General features: G+C 42.2%; 1 protein-coding gene across 1 annotated transcript in view; it reads right to left on the reverse strand.

The window, feature by feature from the left end:
- Positions 1-15,118, reverse strand: part of dnah12 (dynein, axonemal, heavy chain 12) — a 349,430-nt gene that overhangs the window by 69,611 nt on the left and 264,701 nt on the right. The window contains exons 52-54 of the mRNA XM_078543543.1: positions 5,667-5,908; positions 4,987-5,134; positions 3,816-3,961 (exon numbers count right to left, since the gene is read on the reverse strand). Of these exons, the coding sequence (XP_078399669.1) occupies positions 3,816-3,961; positions 4,987-5,134; positions 5,667-5,908 (536 nt within the window). The remainder of the gene's footprint in view (positions 1-3,815; positions 3,962-4,986; positions 5,135-5,666; positions 5,909-15,118) is intronic.

Genomic DNA, 15,118 nt, shown 5'->3' on the forward strand with positions numbered 1-15,118 from the left:
ACGATAGCAGCAGTCTGACCCTCTAAGGCAGCAAGGATGGAGCTCAGGTACAGACATGATAGCCAAATGGCCTCCTTCTGTGCCATAATAATTCTGTGATTCTGTGATTCATGGCCTTCTTCTGAGCTTCCACTGCAGCACTGAGACAGTGGAAGCTTAGACAACAGACACCCGATGCTGCATCAAGGTTAGCGTTACAAGTGCTAAAATAGAGCTAGCCATTACTTCCATGCTGGAAAAGGTGGGCTCCAAGTTGTGTGTGATGTTGTCTACCACACGTGAACTAGAATCCTCCATGTTCTTTGCCCTAAGGGATTTGGCAAACAAACTGCCCCATCTCCCTGACCTCACTCAAGTGTACTCTTGCCTGATTACTCACCATGGGAAGATTCTGACTCTTCACTTCCCTCTAGGCTATGCACAGTGCCAGTATCTCAGTTGGTGGCTGGAAGTATCAAAACAAGTGAGAATGCTTTTTCATCATAGGTGTGGTGCAGTTCTTATCTTTCCTCATGGCGCTGTTGTGGTTGGCAACTCTCAACTGGCAGCTATCCATTGCATAGATGGAAGATTGGCTAGCTAACAGGAAACAGAGAGTTGGCATAAATGGGTTTTTTTCTGGTTGGCAGGATATTATGAGTGGTGTGCCACAGGGATCACTGCTGGGGACTCAACTTTTTACAATTTACATAAATGACTTGAGTGAAGGGACCAAAGGTATAGTTGCTAAACTTGATTATGACACAAAAATAGGTAGGAAAGAACATAAGAACATGGCTGATCTTCTTGTGTTTCGATTTCCACATTCCCATCTAACCCCGATAACCTTTGATTCCCTTGCCTAACAAGAATCTATCTACCTCTTCCTTAAAAATATCCAATGACCCCGCCTCCACGACCTTCTGAGGCAGTGAGTTCCAAAGTCGCACAACCCTCAGAGAAAGATTTCTCCTCATCTCTGTCCTAAAAGGGCGACCCCTAATTTTAAAACAGTGCCCCCCTAGTTCTGGACTCACCCACAAGAGGGAACATCCTTTCGACGTCCACCTTGTCAAGGCCGTTCAGGATCTTGTATACTTCAATCAAATCACCCCTCACTCTACTAAATTCCAGTGGAAACAAGCCCAGTCTGTCCAACCTTTCCTCATAAGACAGCCCACTCATTCCAGGTATCAATCTAGTAAACCTCCTTTGAATTGCCTCCAATGCATTTACATCCTTCCTGAAATAAGTAAGTTGTGAAGAGGATGTAAGGAGGCTACAAAGGGACATAGATAGGTCACTTGAGTGGACAAAGATCTGGCAGATGGAATATAATGTGGGAAAATGTGAAATTGTTATTCTTCCTGCCAAAATGGACAAAGAAGCATATTATCTAAATGGTGAGAAATTGCAGAGCTCTGAGATTCAGGGGGACCTGGGTGTCCTAGCGCATGAATCACAAAAGATTAGCATGAAGGTACAGCAAGTAATTAGGAAAGCTAATAGAATGTTATCATTTATTGCGAGGGGAATTGAATACAAAAGTAGGATGGCTATACTTCAGTTGTACAGGGCACTGGTGAGACCACATCTGGAGTAGTGTGTACAGTATTGGTCTCCTTATTTAAGGAAGGATGTAAATGCATTGGAAGCAATTCAGAAGTGGTTTACTAGACTAATACCTGGAATGGGCAGTTTTCTTATGAGGAAAGGTTGGATGGGCTAGGCTTGTATCCACTGGAGTTTAAAAGAGTAAGAGGTGACTTAATTGAAACCTTTAAGAGCCTGAAGAGTCTTGACAGGGTGTATGTGGAGAGGATGTTTTCTCTTGTGGGAGAATCTAGAACTAAGGGTCACTGTTTAAAAATAAGGGGTTGCTCATTTAAGACAGAGGTGAGGAGAAATTCTCTCTCTCAGAGGGACGTGAGTCTTTGGAGCTCTCTTCCTCAAAAGGCAGTGGAAGCAGAGTCTTTGAATATTTTTAAGGCAGAGCTAGATGGATTCTTGTTAAGCAAGAAAGGTTATTGGGGGTATGCAGGAATGTTGAGTTGAGGTTACAATCAGATCAGCCATGATCTTATTGATAGGCAGGGCAGGCACGAGGAGCCAAATGGCCTACTCCTGCTCCTAATTCATATGTTCATATGCAAGTATTTCAAAGTAGCAAATCAGAAGTGGAGGTGGTGGGGTGTGTTGGGTGGAAAGCAAAAAGTCCGTGATCATATGATATGCAGTTTCATACCAGATAGCAGTATGTTGGTGAGATGGGATTTGAGAAGGGGCATAGACCAGTAACAAACTATCATCCTGAATGTTCTCAGTGTGACAACTGTTGACACTTCTGGCCCTATAGTGCTGAGTACAGTGCTCTCCCAGAGGGATTAACAATGCAGGCATGCTCATTTCCCTAGGTTCTGTTCTGCTCTCTGGAATTATGAGCCATTTTGTCCTGCAAGAGAGGGAAGAATGTCAGTCAGTGTGTTGCGATGTTTGGGTAATGTGCATGGCATAACTGAACAGCTAAAGGTATTTGGAGGCTGAGAATCAGGTGTGAGGCTGACATCATTGCGGGGGGCGGGGGGGGTGTGAGGTGGAGTATCTGGATGTTAGGCCTGAGTCCTGATCTTCAATGACTGTTGATGGATGAGTGAAGGGCATGTGGTGAGAGGTTGGTAGAATGGTAGGTAGTAGTGCCAAGTGTTCATTTGGCAATCATCTTGTTAAAACCAATTGGTAGTTAGACAGGTGATGGGCATTAATTATCCCAACTGAATAGAATAATAAGGCACAGCTGGAACATTTTGGGTGGAAGCTACTAGGAAGTTAGTAACACTGAGTTGTCTTAGAAATAAACCAGCTTTAACCAAGAGACCTGCCTGGATTAATTCTTCCACCACAACCTCTTATTGTGAGTAACACCAAGTGAGGATGCATTCGCTGATCACTCACACAAAGTCATTGCACTTCTTGCAGAACTGTTGTCAGGTCCTCAAGGTGAGACTCTGGGAATTGACCTCCCTGGTCACCTGCTCCTGTTTCCTTCTCAGGGTGTTCCAGGAGGGCCTCCTGGCCCTCCTATGGAAATAAGATCTCCCTTCTCCTGCCTCCTCCTGGACTAAAATCATCAGTGCCACATCCGATAGCTTGGGAGGCCTCTCTTGCATGTTGTCCATTTGGTGTCCTTCTCCTTGCAGCCACTTGTCTCACAGCAGTCAGCAGCAGATTCCTTATGAGTGCAGTTCAACTTTAAGAACAGACTAACTTCAAGCAGTGCAGGCTACCTGAAACATATGCTAGCCATGCATACTGCTGGGCCCCCTGTTGAACTTTCAGTTAGCCACTCAGTAGCACTGGACTCGCTCAGCTGAATGCTAAAATCGTTGAAGTAAGGAGGCAGCAAAAAATGTGCGTGCTTCCTGCATCAATGGGACCAGGCATGGACTAACATGAATCATGGTTCCCACACTTGGAAATGGGAGCAAACCAATTTTTAGCCCATTAAGTTTATATTCATTTAAAGCAGCATTCTTTTAGAACAGATCACAAAGAAAATAAAATTGTTAAAGTATCTGAAAGTTGATTTCAAATATAGTTCAATAGTGCTATGATTACTGTGGCAACAAATACTTCAGTCATAAAACTTTGGAGCAGCTGTATTTGTTGCTGTAAACAGAATTGCAATGAAGGTCTAAGGTACATACGGGTTGGACTACGATAAAGGACCAAAGCTTTTATCTAACAGGCTGATTTCAGAAAGCTACCAGGGGAGTTTGCAACCAGTTTACAAGATGGCAAACTTTAGTGCATAACATATGGATGCATTTAGTACTCACCATCTCCTGGAGTTACTAACAATCACGCCATTATCGACTGAAAAGCTGTCTGTTGGTAATCCCGCAATGTTCCATGCTCTAATTATTATAGGATCACCCAGAGTCTTACTGAGGGAGAAATCACCTGAAGAAGGGATATCTTTCGACTGTGAACAAAGGAAAAACAGAGTCTGTTAATGAAGTTTATTTAAGAATAAAAAGAAAAATACCTAGACTACTAGCCTAATGGGAAAAAAACAGAGCATTTACGCAAACAACTTCAAAATAAAAGAGGAATGCAAATGGGCGTAATACTATGTTTTTTCTCAAAAACATGAAGGATATCAAGGCTGGGGAACAAAAGAGTTCCAACATTCTCCATCCTTTATCAGCAACAAGCGCTCTCAGGTTTATACAACAAGTTGAATGCTGGATAAAGCTCCCTCTGTAGCTTTAAGAGGGACAGGCTAACTTCACGCAGCACAGGCTGCCTGAAACACGTGCTAGCCGTGTTTGGAAGAATTGTGGTGGGGGCGCGGGCGGGAAGAATGTTCCCCAACTCATGCACAGGAAGTTGCAACAAAATGGAATTTTAATTTTACACAACAACCACCTTTATCTCTTCTCAATGCTACTGCCCATGAAGAATAGATTAAATCTAAAATAAAAATAGAAAATACAAACAGAGCAACAGGTCCCCATCTGTTGGACATGTTGTGTGTTTCCAGAATATTTGCATTGCCATTGCAGCTCACAGGGAACTTCAACCTTGCAAACTGGACTGAATTGAAATTCAAGCAAAAGGGTTGAAAAGAAAATGTTGAGAGTTAATTCACTCCCCAAACTAGATCCTTTAACAATTTAAAATATTTTATATTGGTGCTTTTTCAGGTCATTTTTCAAAGCTGTCCTGGATTGTGCAGGATATCAGCTGCCTTATATTTCTGTACTGCAGTTTGCTGCAAGTAATTTGGTGGGGTTCCTTAAAGCGTTCATGGGCTTCACCATTCACATCAAAGAACTCTTTAGAAAGTAAAGTACAAAGCAGTATACAGGACTCAGTGAGCAAATCAATAAAGATATCTGCAAGTAGCAACATATATTCCAGCTGTAGTTTGTGAAATCCGTAAACCATATATACTTCAGTATATGCAGCCTCTACAAAGCTGCAAGAAATATTCAGTTTGAATACCTTGCACATGTTGGTCCACTGAACAATACATTCATGACGAAAAGCTGCAGTGAAAGCTCCAAGATAAGCAATGACACCAGCTGAAACTAACACATCCCCAGTCAAGGTATCATATATGTTTTGTAAATCATCTGCCGCCTTTGACCACCTAAAGATTAACAAGATAACATTTCAGAAATGAGTTATATATTGAAGTGAAATCAGCAAGTAAGTTTTGTACATGTAACTTAATTTAATAGCAAATTAATTACTAGATTCAAAGCAAATTTTTTGAAGGCTTGTTTGCGAAAGCAACAAGATTCCATTTTATTTTTGATGACATCAATTTTATCACCAAAATCAGAGAATCATAAACAAATTTCAAAATATCCAAGTGAACAGATGGCTGAATTAAGTTTAACTTGATCACTCTCTTTTTTTTGGGTTTCCAGCTAGGACACGAACTAACATTTATTATTTCTGGGTGCACATCACATACACTAGATTTTTCAATTTCCCCTCCCCGTTCCCATCACAAGCCCAGAAATTTGAACGCACTGGTGCCTCAGCAAGTGCATTGTGCCTTTTTGGCACACTCATGATGGTAGGGAGTAGAAATTGGCCCTAAAATTATGTTTCCCTGTCACTTAACCCTAATATCAAAGCAAGCTAATGAAAATCTGATCTTTTCAGCATCTAACCTTGATTTTTCTCCCCCCAGTCCTCCAATGAGTTTCTCTGCTCTCTCCAACTTTTTAGCACACAGGTCTACTTGGAACTCCAGTCGTGCTTTTTCCTCAGTTTTATCCTGAAACGTCTTCTTCAGATCAGCAAGATGATTTTCAACTTCCTTAAGCTCAGCTCTCTTCTGGTTTAGAATTGCCATGGTCTGAGCCAAGGATCTCTGTGCTTCATTCAAACGAGCCTTCTTTGGAGCAACAACCTGAAATCACAGTGTCATAGATCATTTTTGTTTTTAATTACTGCACCATCTGCAATATCTACATTTCCTGAAAATTTGTTGATGACACAAAACTAGGTGGGAATGTGAGTTGTGAGGAAGGTGCAAGGAGGTTTCAAAGCAGACTTGAACAGGCTAAGTGACTGGGCAAGAACATGGCAGGTGAAATATGATGTGAATAAGTGTGAAGTTATCTGGCAGAGAAAACAAAAAAACAGAATATTTCTTAAATAGTGAGAGATTGGGGATTGTTATTGTCCAAGAGACCTGGATGTCCTTGTTCATGAGTCACTAAAAGCTAGTATGCAGGTGCAACAATCAATAAGGAAGGCAAATGATATGCTAGTCTTCATTACAAGGGGATTTGAGTACAGGAGTAAAGATTCTAGGTGCAATTGTATAAAGCCTTGCTGAGGCCGCATGTATTGTGTACAGTTTTTGGTCTCCTCATCTAAGGAAGGATATACCTGCCATAGAGGGAGTGCAATGGCGTATCACCAGACTAAGATAAAAGCAAAATACTGCAGATGCTGGAAATCTGAAATAAAAACAGAAAATGGTAGAAAAACTCAGCAGGTCTGGCAGCATCTGTGGAGAGAGAAACAGAGTTAACGTTTCAAGTCTATATGACCCTTCTTCAGAACTAAAGGGAGGTAGAAATGTGATGAAAGGGGGTGGAGCAGGTGAAGCTGGAAAGAAGGCCAGTGAGGAGAGATTGACAAAGATGTCATGGACATAAAGGCAAAGGGAATGTTAATAGTAACATTGACATTTCGCATCTGTATTATCCTTTTTCTCTTTAGCTCTGAAGAAGAATCATACAGACTCAAAACATTAACTCTGTTTCTCTCTCCACAGATGCTGCCAGGCCTGCTGAGTTTTTTCCAGCATATTCTGCTTTTATTTCACCAGACGAAGCCCTGGAATGGTGGAATTGTCTTTCGAGGAAAGATTAAGGAAACTGGGCCTGTGTTCTCTAGAGTTTCGAAGAATGAGAGGTGATCTCATTGAAACTTACAAAATTCTTACAGGGTGTGACAGGGTGGATGAAGATAGGATGTTTCCTCTGGCTGGGGAGTCTAGGACCAGGGGACGTAATTTCAGAATAAGTGGTAGGCCATTTAAGGCTGAAATGAGGAGGAATTTCTTCACTCAGAGGGTGGTGAATCTTTGGAATTGTCTACCCCAGGGGGCTGTGGAAGCTCAATCATTGAGCATGTTCAAGACAAAAATCGATAGACTAATGACATCGAGGGAAATGGAGATAGTGTGGGAAAGTGGTGTTGAGGTATATAATCAGCCATAATCTAATTGGTGGCGCAGGCTTGGTGAGCTGAATGGCCTACTCCTGTTCTTATGTTCCAAGTCACTAATATAAATCGTAAATAGTTGAGGCCTCAGCACTGACCCCTGTGGCAGTCCACTAATTACCATATGCCAAGTTGTAAATCACCCATTCATCCTGACTCTGTTTCCAGTTAGTTAGCCAGTCCTCTAGCCACACTCAGATATCATCCCCCAACACCGCAAAATCTTATTTTATGTAGTAACCTTTTATGTGGAACCTTATCAAATGTCTTTTGGAAATCCAAATGCACTACATCTCTTGGTTCTCCTTTATGCACCATACTTGTTACATCCTCAAAGGACTATGATAAATATGTCAAACATGATTTTACTTTCATAAAATCACGTTGACTCTGCCTGATTATATTATCATTTTCTAAATATCCTGCTACTACTTCCTTAATAATGGATTCTAGCATTTTCCCATTGACAAATGTTAGGCTAAGTAGATAAATAGTTTCTTGCTTTCTGTCACCCTCATTTCTTGAAGAGAGCTGTTACATTTGTGATTTTCCAATAGCTGGGACCTTTCCAGAATCTCAGGAATTTTGGAAGATTACAATCAATGCATCCACAATCTCTGCTACCACTTCTTTTAAGACCTTAGATGCAGGACATCAGGTCCAGGGGAATTGTTAGCCTTAAGTCCCAATAATTTTCCCAATACTTTTTCTCTATTGATCGTGATTGTTCTAAGTTTATTCCTCTTTTTTGCCTCTTGATTTTCTAATATTCTTGGGATGCTTTTTGTGTCTTCTACTGTGATGATACAAAATACTTGTTCAAAGTCTCTACCGCTTCCATGTTTCCCATTATTAATTCCTTGGTCTTATCCTCTAAGGGATCAACACTGACTTTAGTTACTCCTTTCCTTCTTATATATTTGTAGAAGCTTTTACTACCTGTTCTTACATTTCTTGTTAGTTTTCTCTCATCCTCTAGTTTTTCCCTCTTTTTTTTGTTATCCCTTGCTGGTTTCTAAAGATTTCCCAATCTTCCACCCTAACACTAATCTTTGCAACATTGTAAGTCTTTTCTTTCAGTTTGATACTATCCTTAACTTTGTTAGTTACCCATAGATGGTCTATCCTTCTCATGGGGTCTTTCTTTCTCAATGGAATATGCCTTTGTTGAGAGTTATGAATTATCTTCTTCAATGTCTGCCACTGCTACTCTACTGTCTTACCTTTTAACCTATTTTCCCAGTTAACTTTAGTCAAATGTGTCTTCATATTTGTAATTGCCTTTATTTTAGTTTAAGACACTAGTTTTAAACCCACACTTCTCACCTTCAAACTGAATGTGAAATTCTAAAGATTACTGTTGCCTGGAGGATCCTTCACTGAGGTAATTAATTAGTCATGTTTCATTACACATTACTGGGTCTAATATAGCTTGCAACATGGTTCCAGCACATGTTGCTCTAAGAAACTGTCCCAAACTCATTCTCAAGGTCACCTTTGCCAATTTGATTTGTCCAATCTATAAGAAGATTAAAATTGCCCACGATAACTGCAGTACTTTTCTTACAAGCACCCATTATTTCTTGATTTATACTCAGTTCTACAGTGTAGTTACTGTAAGAGGCCTATAAACTACTCCCACAAGTGAATTCCTTCCTTTGTTATTTCTTATGGGGAGACAGTGGCGTAGTGTTAATGCGTGTAGTTTTGGTCTCCTTACCTAAGAAAGGATATACTTGCCATAGAGGGAGTGTAGCAAAGGTACACCAGGCTAATTCCTGGGAGGCAGGATTGTAGTATGAGGTGAGATTGGGCTGTCAAGGCCTGTATTCACTGGAGTTTAGAAGAATGAGAGGGGATCTCATTGAAACATATAAAATTCTGACAGGGATGGACAGACTGGATGCAGGGATGATATTTCGGCTGGCCGGGGAGTTCGAGAACAAAGGGTCACAGTCCCAGGATACAGGGTAGACAATTTAGGACTGAGATGAGGAAAAATATCTTCACTCAGAGGGTGGTGAACTTGTGAACTTATGGAAGGCTGTAGAGGCCAAGTCAGTGAATATATTTAAGAAGGGGATACATAGATTTCTGGACTCTAAAGGCATCAAGAGGTATGGGGAGAGTGCTGGAGTATGGCCTTGAAATAGAGGATCAGTCATGCTCACAATGAATGGCGGTGCAGGCTCAAAGGGCCAAATGACCTATGTTACTATGTCACTGGACTAGTAATCCAGGGCTCAAGCCAATACTCTGGGGCCATGGGACCTAATCACTTCACAACAGCCGGTGGAATTTAAATTCAATTAATAAATCAGGAATATAAAGCTAGTCTCAATAATGGTGACCATGACAACTATCATCGATTGTTATAAAAACCCATTTGGTTCACTAATGTTCTTCAGGGAAGAAAATCTGCCATCCTTACCCAGTCTGGCCTACATGTGACTCCAGATCCACAGTATTGTAGTTGACTCTTAACAGTCCTCTGAAATGGCATAGCAAGCCAATCAGTTCATAGGCAATTTGGGATGGGCAATAAATGCTGCCCTTGCCAGTGATGCCCACATCCAATGAAAGAATTTTTAAAAATCCACCCATACTGATTCTACATCATGATGCTCTGAACCAAGATCTTTTCTCACAATTATATTGATCTCATCCTTAATTAACAAAACTACCCAACCTCTTTTTCTTTTCTTCCTGTCCTTCCAAAATGTCAAATACCTTTGAATGTTCTAACGAAAAGGATAAATAGGGTGGTCAACAGGACTTTAAACTAGAAAGTGGGGGGGAAGGGAAGGATAAAACTCCAAGAAGTATGACTAATGGGAAACAAAGCAGCAGGTTAGCGTGTGGGGGGGTGGATTCAACTTCATGGAAAATTATGAAAAAACTGAAAAGAAAGGAGAGCCCAGGAGAGGCTATTAAAGTTTCCAGAACACAAAATAGGACAGAGTGTTTGGAAAGGGCTAGGAAGCTAACTTCAAGCACATCAGATAAAGGGACGACAATGAGAAAGGGGAAGGGAAATACAGGACTGAAGGTGTTGTATCTGAATGCACGCAGTATACGAAATAAGGTAAATGAGCTTGTGGTGCAGATTGAAATTGGCAGGTATGATGTGGTGGACATCACGGAGACCTGGCTGCAAGGGATCAGGACTGGGAGCTAAATATCCAAGGATATACATCCTATCGAAAAGATAGGCAGGTTGGCAGAGGGGGTGGGGTTGCTTTGTTAGTAAGAAATGAAATTAAATCGATAGCAAGAAATGACGTAGGGTCAGATGATGTAGAATCTGTGTGGGTAGAGTTGAGGAACCGCAAAGGTAAAAAAACCATAATGGGAGTTATGTACAGGCCTCCGAACAGTAATCAGGATGTGGGGCACAAGATACACCAGGCGTGTAAGAAAGGCAAGGTTACAGTGATCATGGGGGATTTCAATATGCAGGTAGACTGGGAAAATCAGGTCGGTAGTGGATCCCAAGAAAAGGAATTTGTGGAATGTCTACGAGATGGCTTTTTGGAGCAGCTTGTGGTGGAGCCCACTAGGGAACAGGCAATTCTAGATTTAGTGATGTGTAATGAGGCAGATTTGATAAGGGAGCTTAAGGTGAAGGAACCCGTAGGAGGAAGTGACCATAATATGATAGAATTTACCCTGCAATTTGAGAGGAAAAAGCTGGAATCAGATGTAACAGTATTACAGTTGAATAAAGGCAACTACAGAGGCATGAGGGAGGAGCTGGCCAGAATTGACTGGGAGATGAGCCTAGCAGGAAAGACAGTGGAACAGCAATGGCAGGAGTTTCTGGGAGTAATTTGGGAGACACAGCAAAAATTCATCCCTAGGAAGAAGCAGCATACTAAAGGGAGGATGAGACAACCATGGCTGACAAGGGAAGTCAGGGACAGCATAAAAGCTAAAGAGAAAACATATAATGCGGTGAAGAGCAGTGGGAAGCCAGGGGATTGGGAAGCCTACAAAGACCAACAGAGGACAACTAAAAAAGAAATAAGGAGGGAGAAGATTAAATATGAGGGTAAACTAGCCAGTAATATAAAATAAGATTGCAAGAGTTTTTTAGATATATAAAGGGTAAAAGAGAGGCAAAAGTGGACATTGGGCCGCTGGAAAATGACGCTGGAGAAGTAGTAGTGGGGAACAAAGAAATGGCGGAGGAACTGAATAGGTAATTTGTGTCAGTCTTCACGGTGGAAGACATGAGTAACAGCTCCAAAGTTCAAGTGAGTCGGGGGGCAGAGGTGAGTATGGTGGCCATTACCAAGTAGAAGGTGCTAGGAAAACTGAAAGGTCTGAAGGTGGATAAATCACCTGGACCAGATGGATTACACCCCAGAGTTCTGAAGGAGATAGCTGAAGAGATAGTGGAGGCGTTAGTGGTGATCTTTCAGGAATCACTGGAGTCAGGGAGGGTCCCAGAGGACTGGAAAATTGCTAATGTAACCCCCGTTTAAGAAGGGAGTGAGGCAAAAGACGGGAAATTACAGGCCGTTTAGCCTGACCTTGGTCGTTGGTAAGATTTTAGAGTCCATTATTAAGGATGAGATTTCAGAATACTTGGAAGTGCATGGTAAAATAGGACAAAGTCAGCATGGTTTCATCAAGGGGAGGTCATGCCTGACAAATCTGTTAGAATTCTTTGAGGAGGTAATGAGTAGGTTAGACAAAGGAGAGCCAATGGATGTTATCTACTTGGACTTCCAGAAGGCCTTTGACAAGGTGCCGCACAGGAGGCTGCTCAGTAAGATAAGAGCCCATGGTGTTAGAGGGAAGGTACTAGCATGGATAGAAGATTGGCTGTCTGGCAGGAGGCAGAGAGTGGGGATAAGGGGGTCCTTCTCAGGATGGCGGCCGGTGACTAGTAGAGTTCCGCAGGGGTCAGTGTTGGGACTACAACTTTTCACTTTATACATTAATGATCTAGATGAAGGAACTGAGGGCATCCTGGCTAAGTTTGCAGATGATACAAAGATAGGTGGAGGGACAGGTAGTATTGAGGAGGCGGGAAGGCTGCAGAAGGATTTGGACAGGTTAGGAGAATGGGCAAAGAAGTGGCAGATGGAATACAACGTGGGGAAGTGTGAAGTCATGCACTTTGGGAGGAAGAATAGAGGCATAGACTATTTTCTAAATGGGGAGAGAATTCAGAAATCTGGAGTGCAAAGAGACTTGGGAGTCCTAGTCCAGGATTCTCTTAAGGTTAACTTGCAGGTTGAGTTGGTAGTTAGGAAGGCAAATGCAATGTTGGCATTTATTTCGAGAGGACTAGAATATAAAAGCAGGGATGTGCTGCTGAGGCTTTATAAGGCTCTGGTCAGACCACATTTAGAATATTGTGAGCAATTTTGGGCCCCGTATCTCAGGAAGGATGTTCTGGCCCTAGAGAGGGTCCAGAGGAGGTTCACGAGAATGATCCCAGGAATGAAAGGCTTAACATATGAGGAACGTTTGAGGACTCTGGGTCTATACTCGATGGAGTGTAGAAGGATGAGGGGGGATCTGATTGAAACTTACAGAATACTGAAAGGGCTGGATAGAGTGGACGTGGGGAAGGTGTTTCCATTAGTAGGAGAGACTAGGACCCGAGGGCACAGCCTCAGAGTAAAGGGAAGACCTTTTAGAACAGAGATGAGGAGAAACTTCTTTAGCCAGAGAGTGGTGAATCTATGGAATTCATTGCCACAGAAGGCTGTGGAGGCCAGGTTATTGAGTGTATTTAAGACCGAGATAGATAGGTTCTTGATTGGTAAGGGGATCAAAGGTTACAGGGAGAAGGCGGGAGAATGGGGTTGAGAAACTTATCAGCCATGATTGAATGGCGGAGCAGACTCAATGGGCTGAATGGCCTAATTTCTGCTCCTATGTCTTATGAATATCTAGATCCCAGCCTTGGTCATCTTGTAACCATGTCTCTGTAATGGCTATCAAATCATACTCATTTATTTCTATTCATGATATCAATTCATCCATCTTGTTACAAATGCTGTGAGCATTCAAATAACTTCAAATTCCACCTTTTTCCCATTTTTCACTACCCTGACCTTTCTTGCTTGTGCACTCCTATGTATTATCGCATTATGCATTATTGCCTTGCGCTTTCTCTTTAACTTTCTAAATCACCCTTCATGTGAACCCTCCACTCCACTATTTAGTTTAAAGCCCTCTCTACAGCCCTAGTTATATGATTCACCAGGATACTAGTCCCAGTGCAGTTCAGGTGAAGACCATCCCAACAGTACAGCTTCCTCTTTCCCCAGTACGGCATCAGTGCCCTATGAATTGAAACCCACTTCTCTCACATCAGCTTCAGAGGTTTGTAGAGGCCAACAAACCTCTAGGTATACTTTGGGAAGGGATTAAACATAAAAGTTTTATTTGTTTGCTTCATATTCAGGCCAGTGCCAGGACTCTCAAAACCTCAGGTCAGTTGGAGTCTGGTACAGGCTCTTGCACTAGGTTTATTCAAATACACTCAGCCAACTGAAATTGAGTAAACTGAGATGGGAGACTGGGAACATTCTCTCCAAACTCATTAAACGTAAACATTGAGCTTATGCCTATTACAGGTGCAGGTAGCCTAGTGGTGTAGGAAAGCCCTAGGAAATCCTAGGGCAGTGCAGTTAGTATACACTAATGTATTGTGTCTCTGCTACTCTTTCTTCTTCACTATGCCTAGGGGATAACAACTTCTCAGTGCAATGAACAGGAACATCTACCCACATATCTTTCAAAGGAAAATTAGATAAATAATTGAAGTGGAGGAAAATACAGTACAATGGGGAAAGACTAGGGTAGTTGAATTAGTTTTGGATTGCTGTGGAAAACAGCCATGCAGGCCAATGGACTGGCCAGCCTCCCTCTGTGCTGTAAACATTCATGGTTCTAAGGCAGTGGTTTTCAAACCTTTTAGTCTGCAGACAAATTAGATGGGGCACAAGACCCTGCAGGCCACCTACTGGTCCTAACCCACCTGCTTTCGCTTGCCACTGCCAAAAACTTATCAGAATTAATGGGAAGAATGACACTGCTTTTGATGAGTCACTAATGAAGTGATGTCTGGTTCCAAGCTGAGGAGCCTCAGTCTTATGTCAGGCTCCATGTACAGATGATCTTCTTTGTTTTTAGCTCCACGTGTTCAAAATCTTATCTTGCAGTTGTATGTTGTAACAACATAAATCTTGCTTATAAAAATATATTGTTGCTGCTTGTGCATGAGGGAGTCATTCTAGTTGTGTAATATCATGCGAGTGGTGTGGATGAAAGTTCTGGCCTGTTCTCATGTATGGCCTCAGCTGTGGCATTGCACATCAGTGACTTGCATTTTGGACCAGCCCATGGACCACCTGGAGGACCCCCCTGGACCACCAGTGGTCCACAGATCACACTTTCAGAACCACTCTTCTAAGGTGAAGTAATATACCAATAGCTTTCTAACAATGCGTGCAGAAAATTCAGAGACAATATCATCCTTGCAGGTCTCATGTGACCCGAGGTAGGAATTCAGAAAGTAGCAAGGGCAGAGACTATAAATAAATGGCGCATGTTCCATTTAGCAGCACAGGAAAAGGAAGGAAAATACAAAGGTCAATTATAAGTAGGGACAGGAATCGCTGGTGTGGGGATTGAGGGGCCAGCAAACCATCTGGACCACTGCAGTATGAAACCCAGGAAATGTTAACAATTTCTCACCTAAAAACTAAACAGGGTGAAAAGCAGTGTTGGTCAGTGGATGGGAGCAGGATGTTGGGATGCAGGAGGTTGTGGTGGAAGTCCCAAAACAGTAGCCACCAGCACCCTCATCTCAATGGTTAAGGGGTTTTTGTAGCCGGGAAAGGTGAGGGAAGCCATC

This window comes from Cetorhinus maximus, chromosome 6 (genome assembly GCF_964194155.1).
Source record: "Cetorhinus maximus chromosome 6, sCetMax3.hap1.1, whole genome shotgun sequence".
NCBI lineage: Eukaryota > Metazoa > Chordata > Chondrichthyes > Lamniformes > Cetorhinidae > Cetorhinus > Cetorhinus maximus.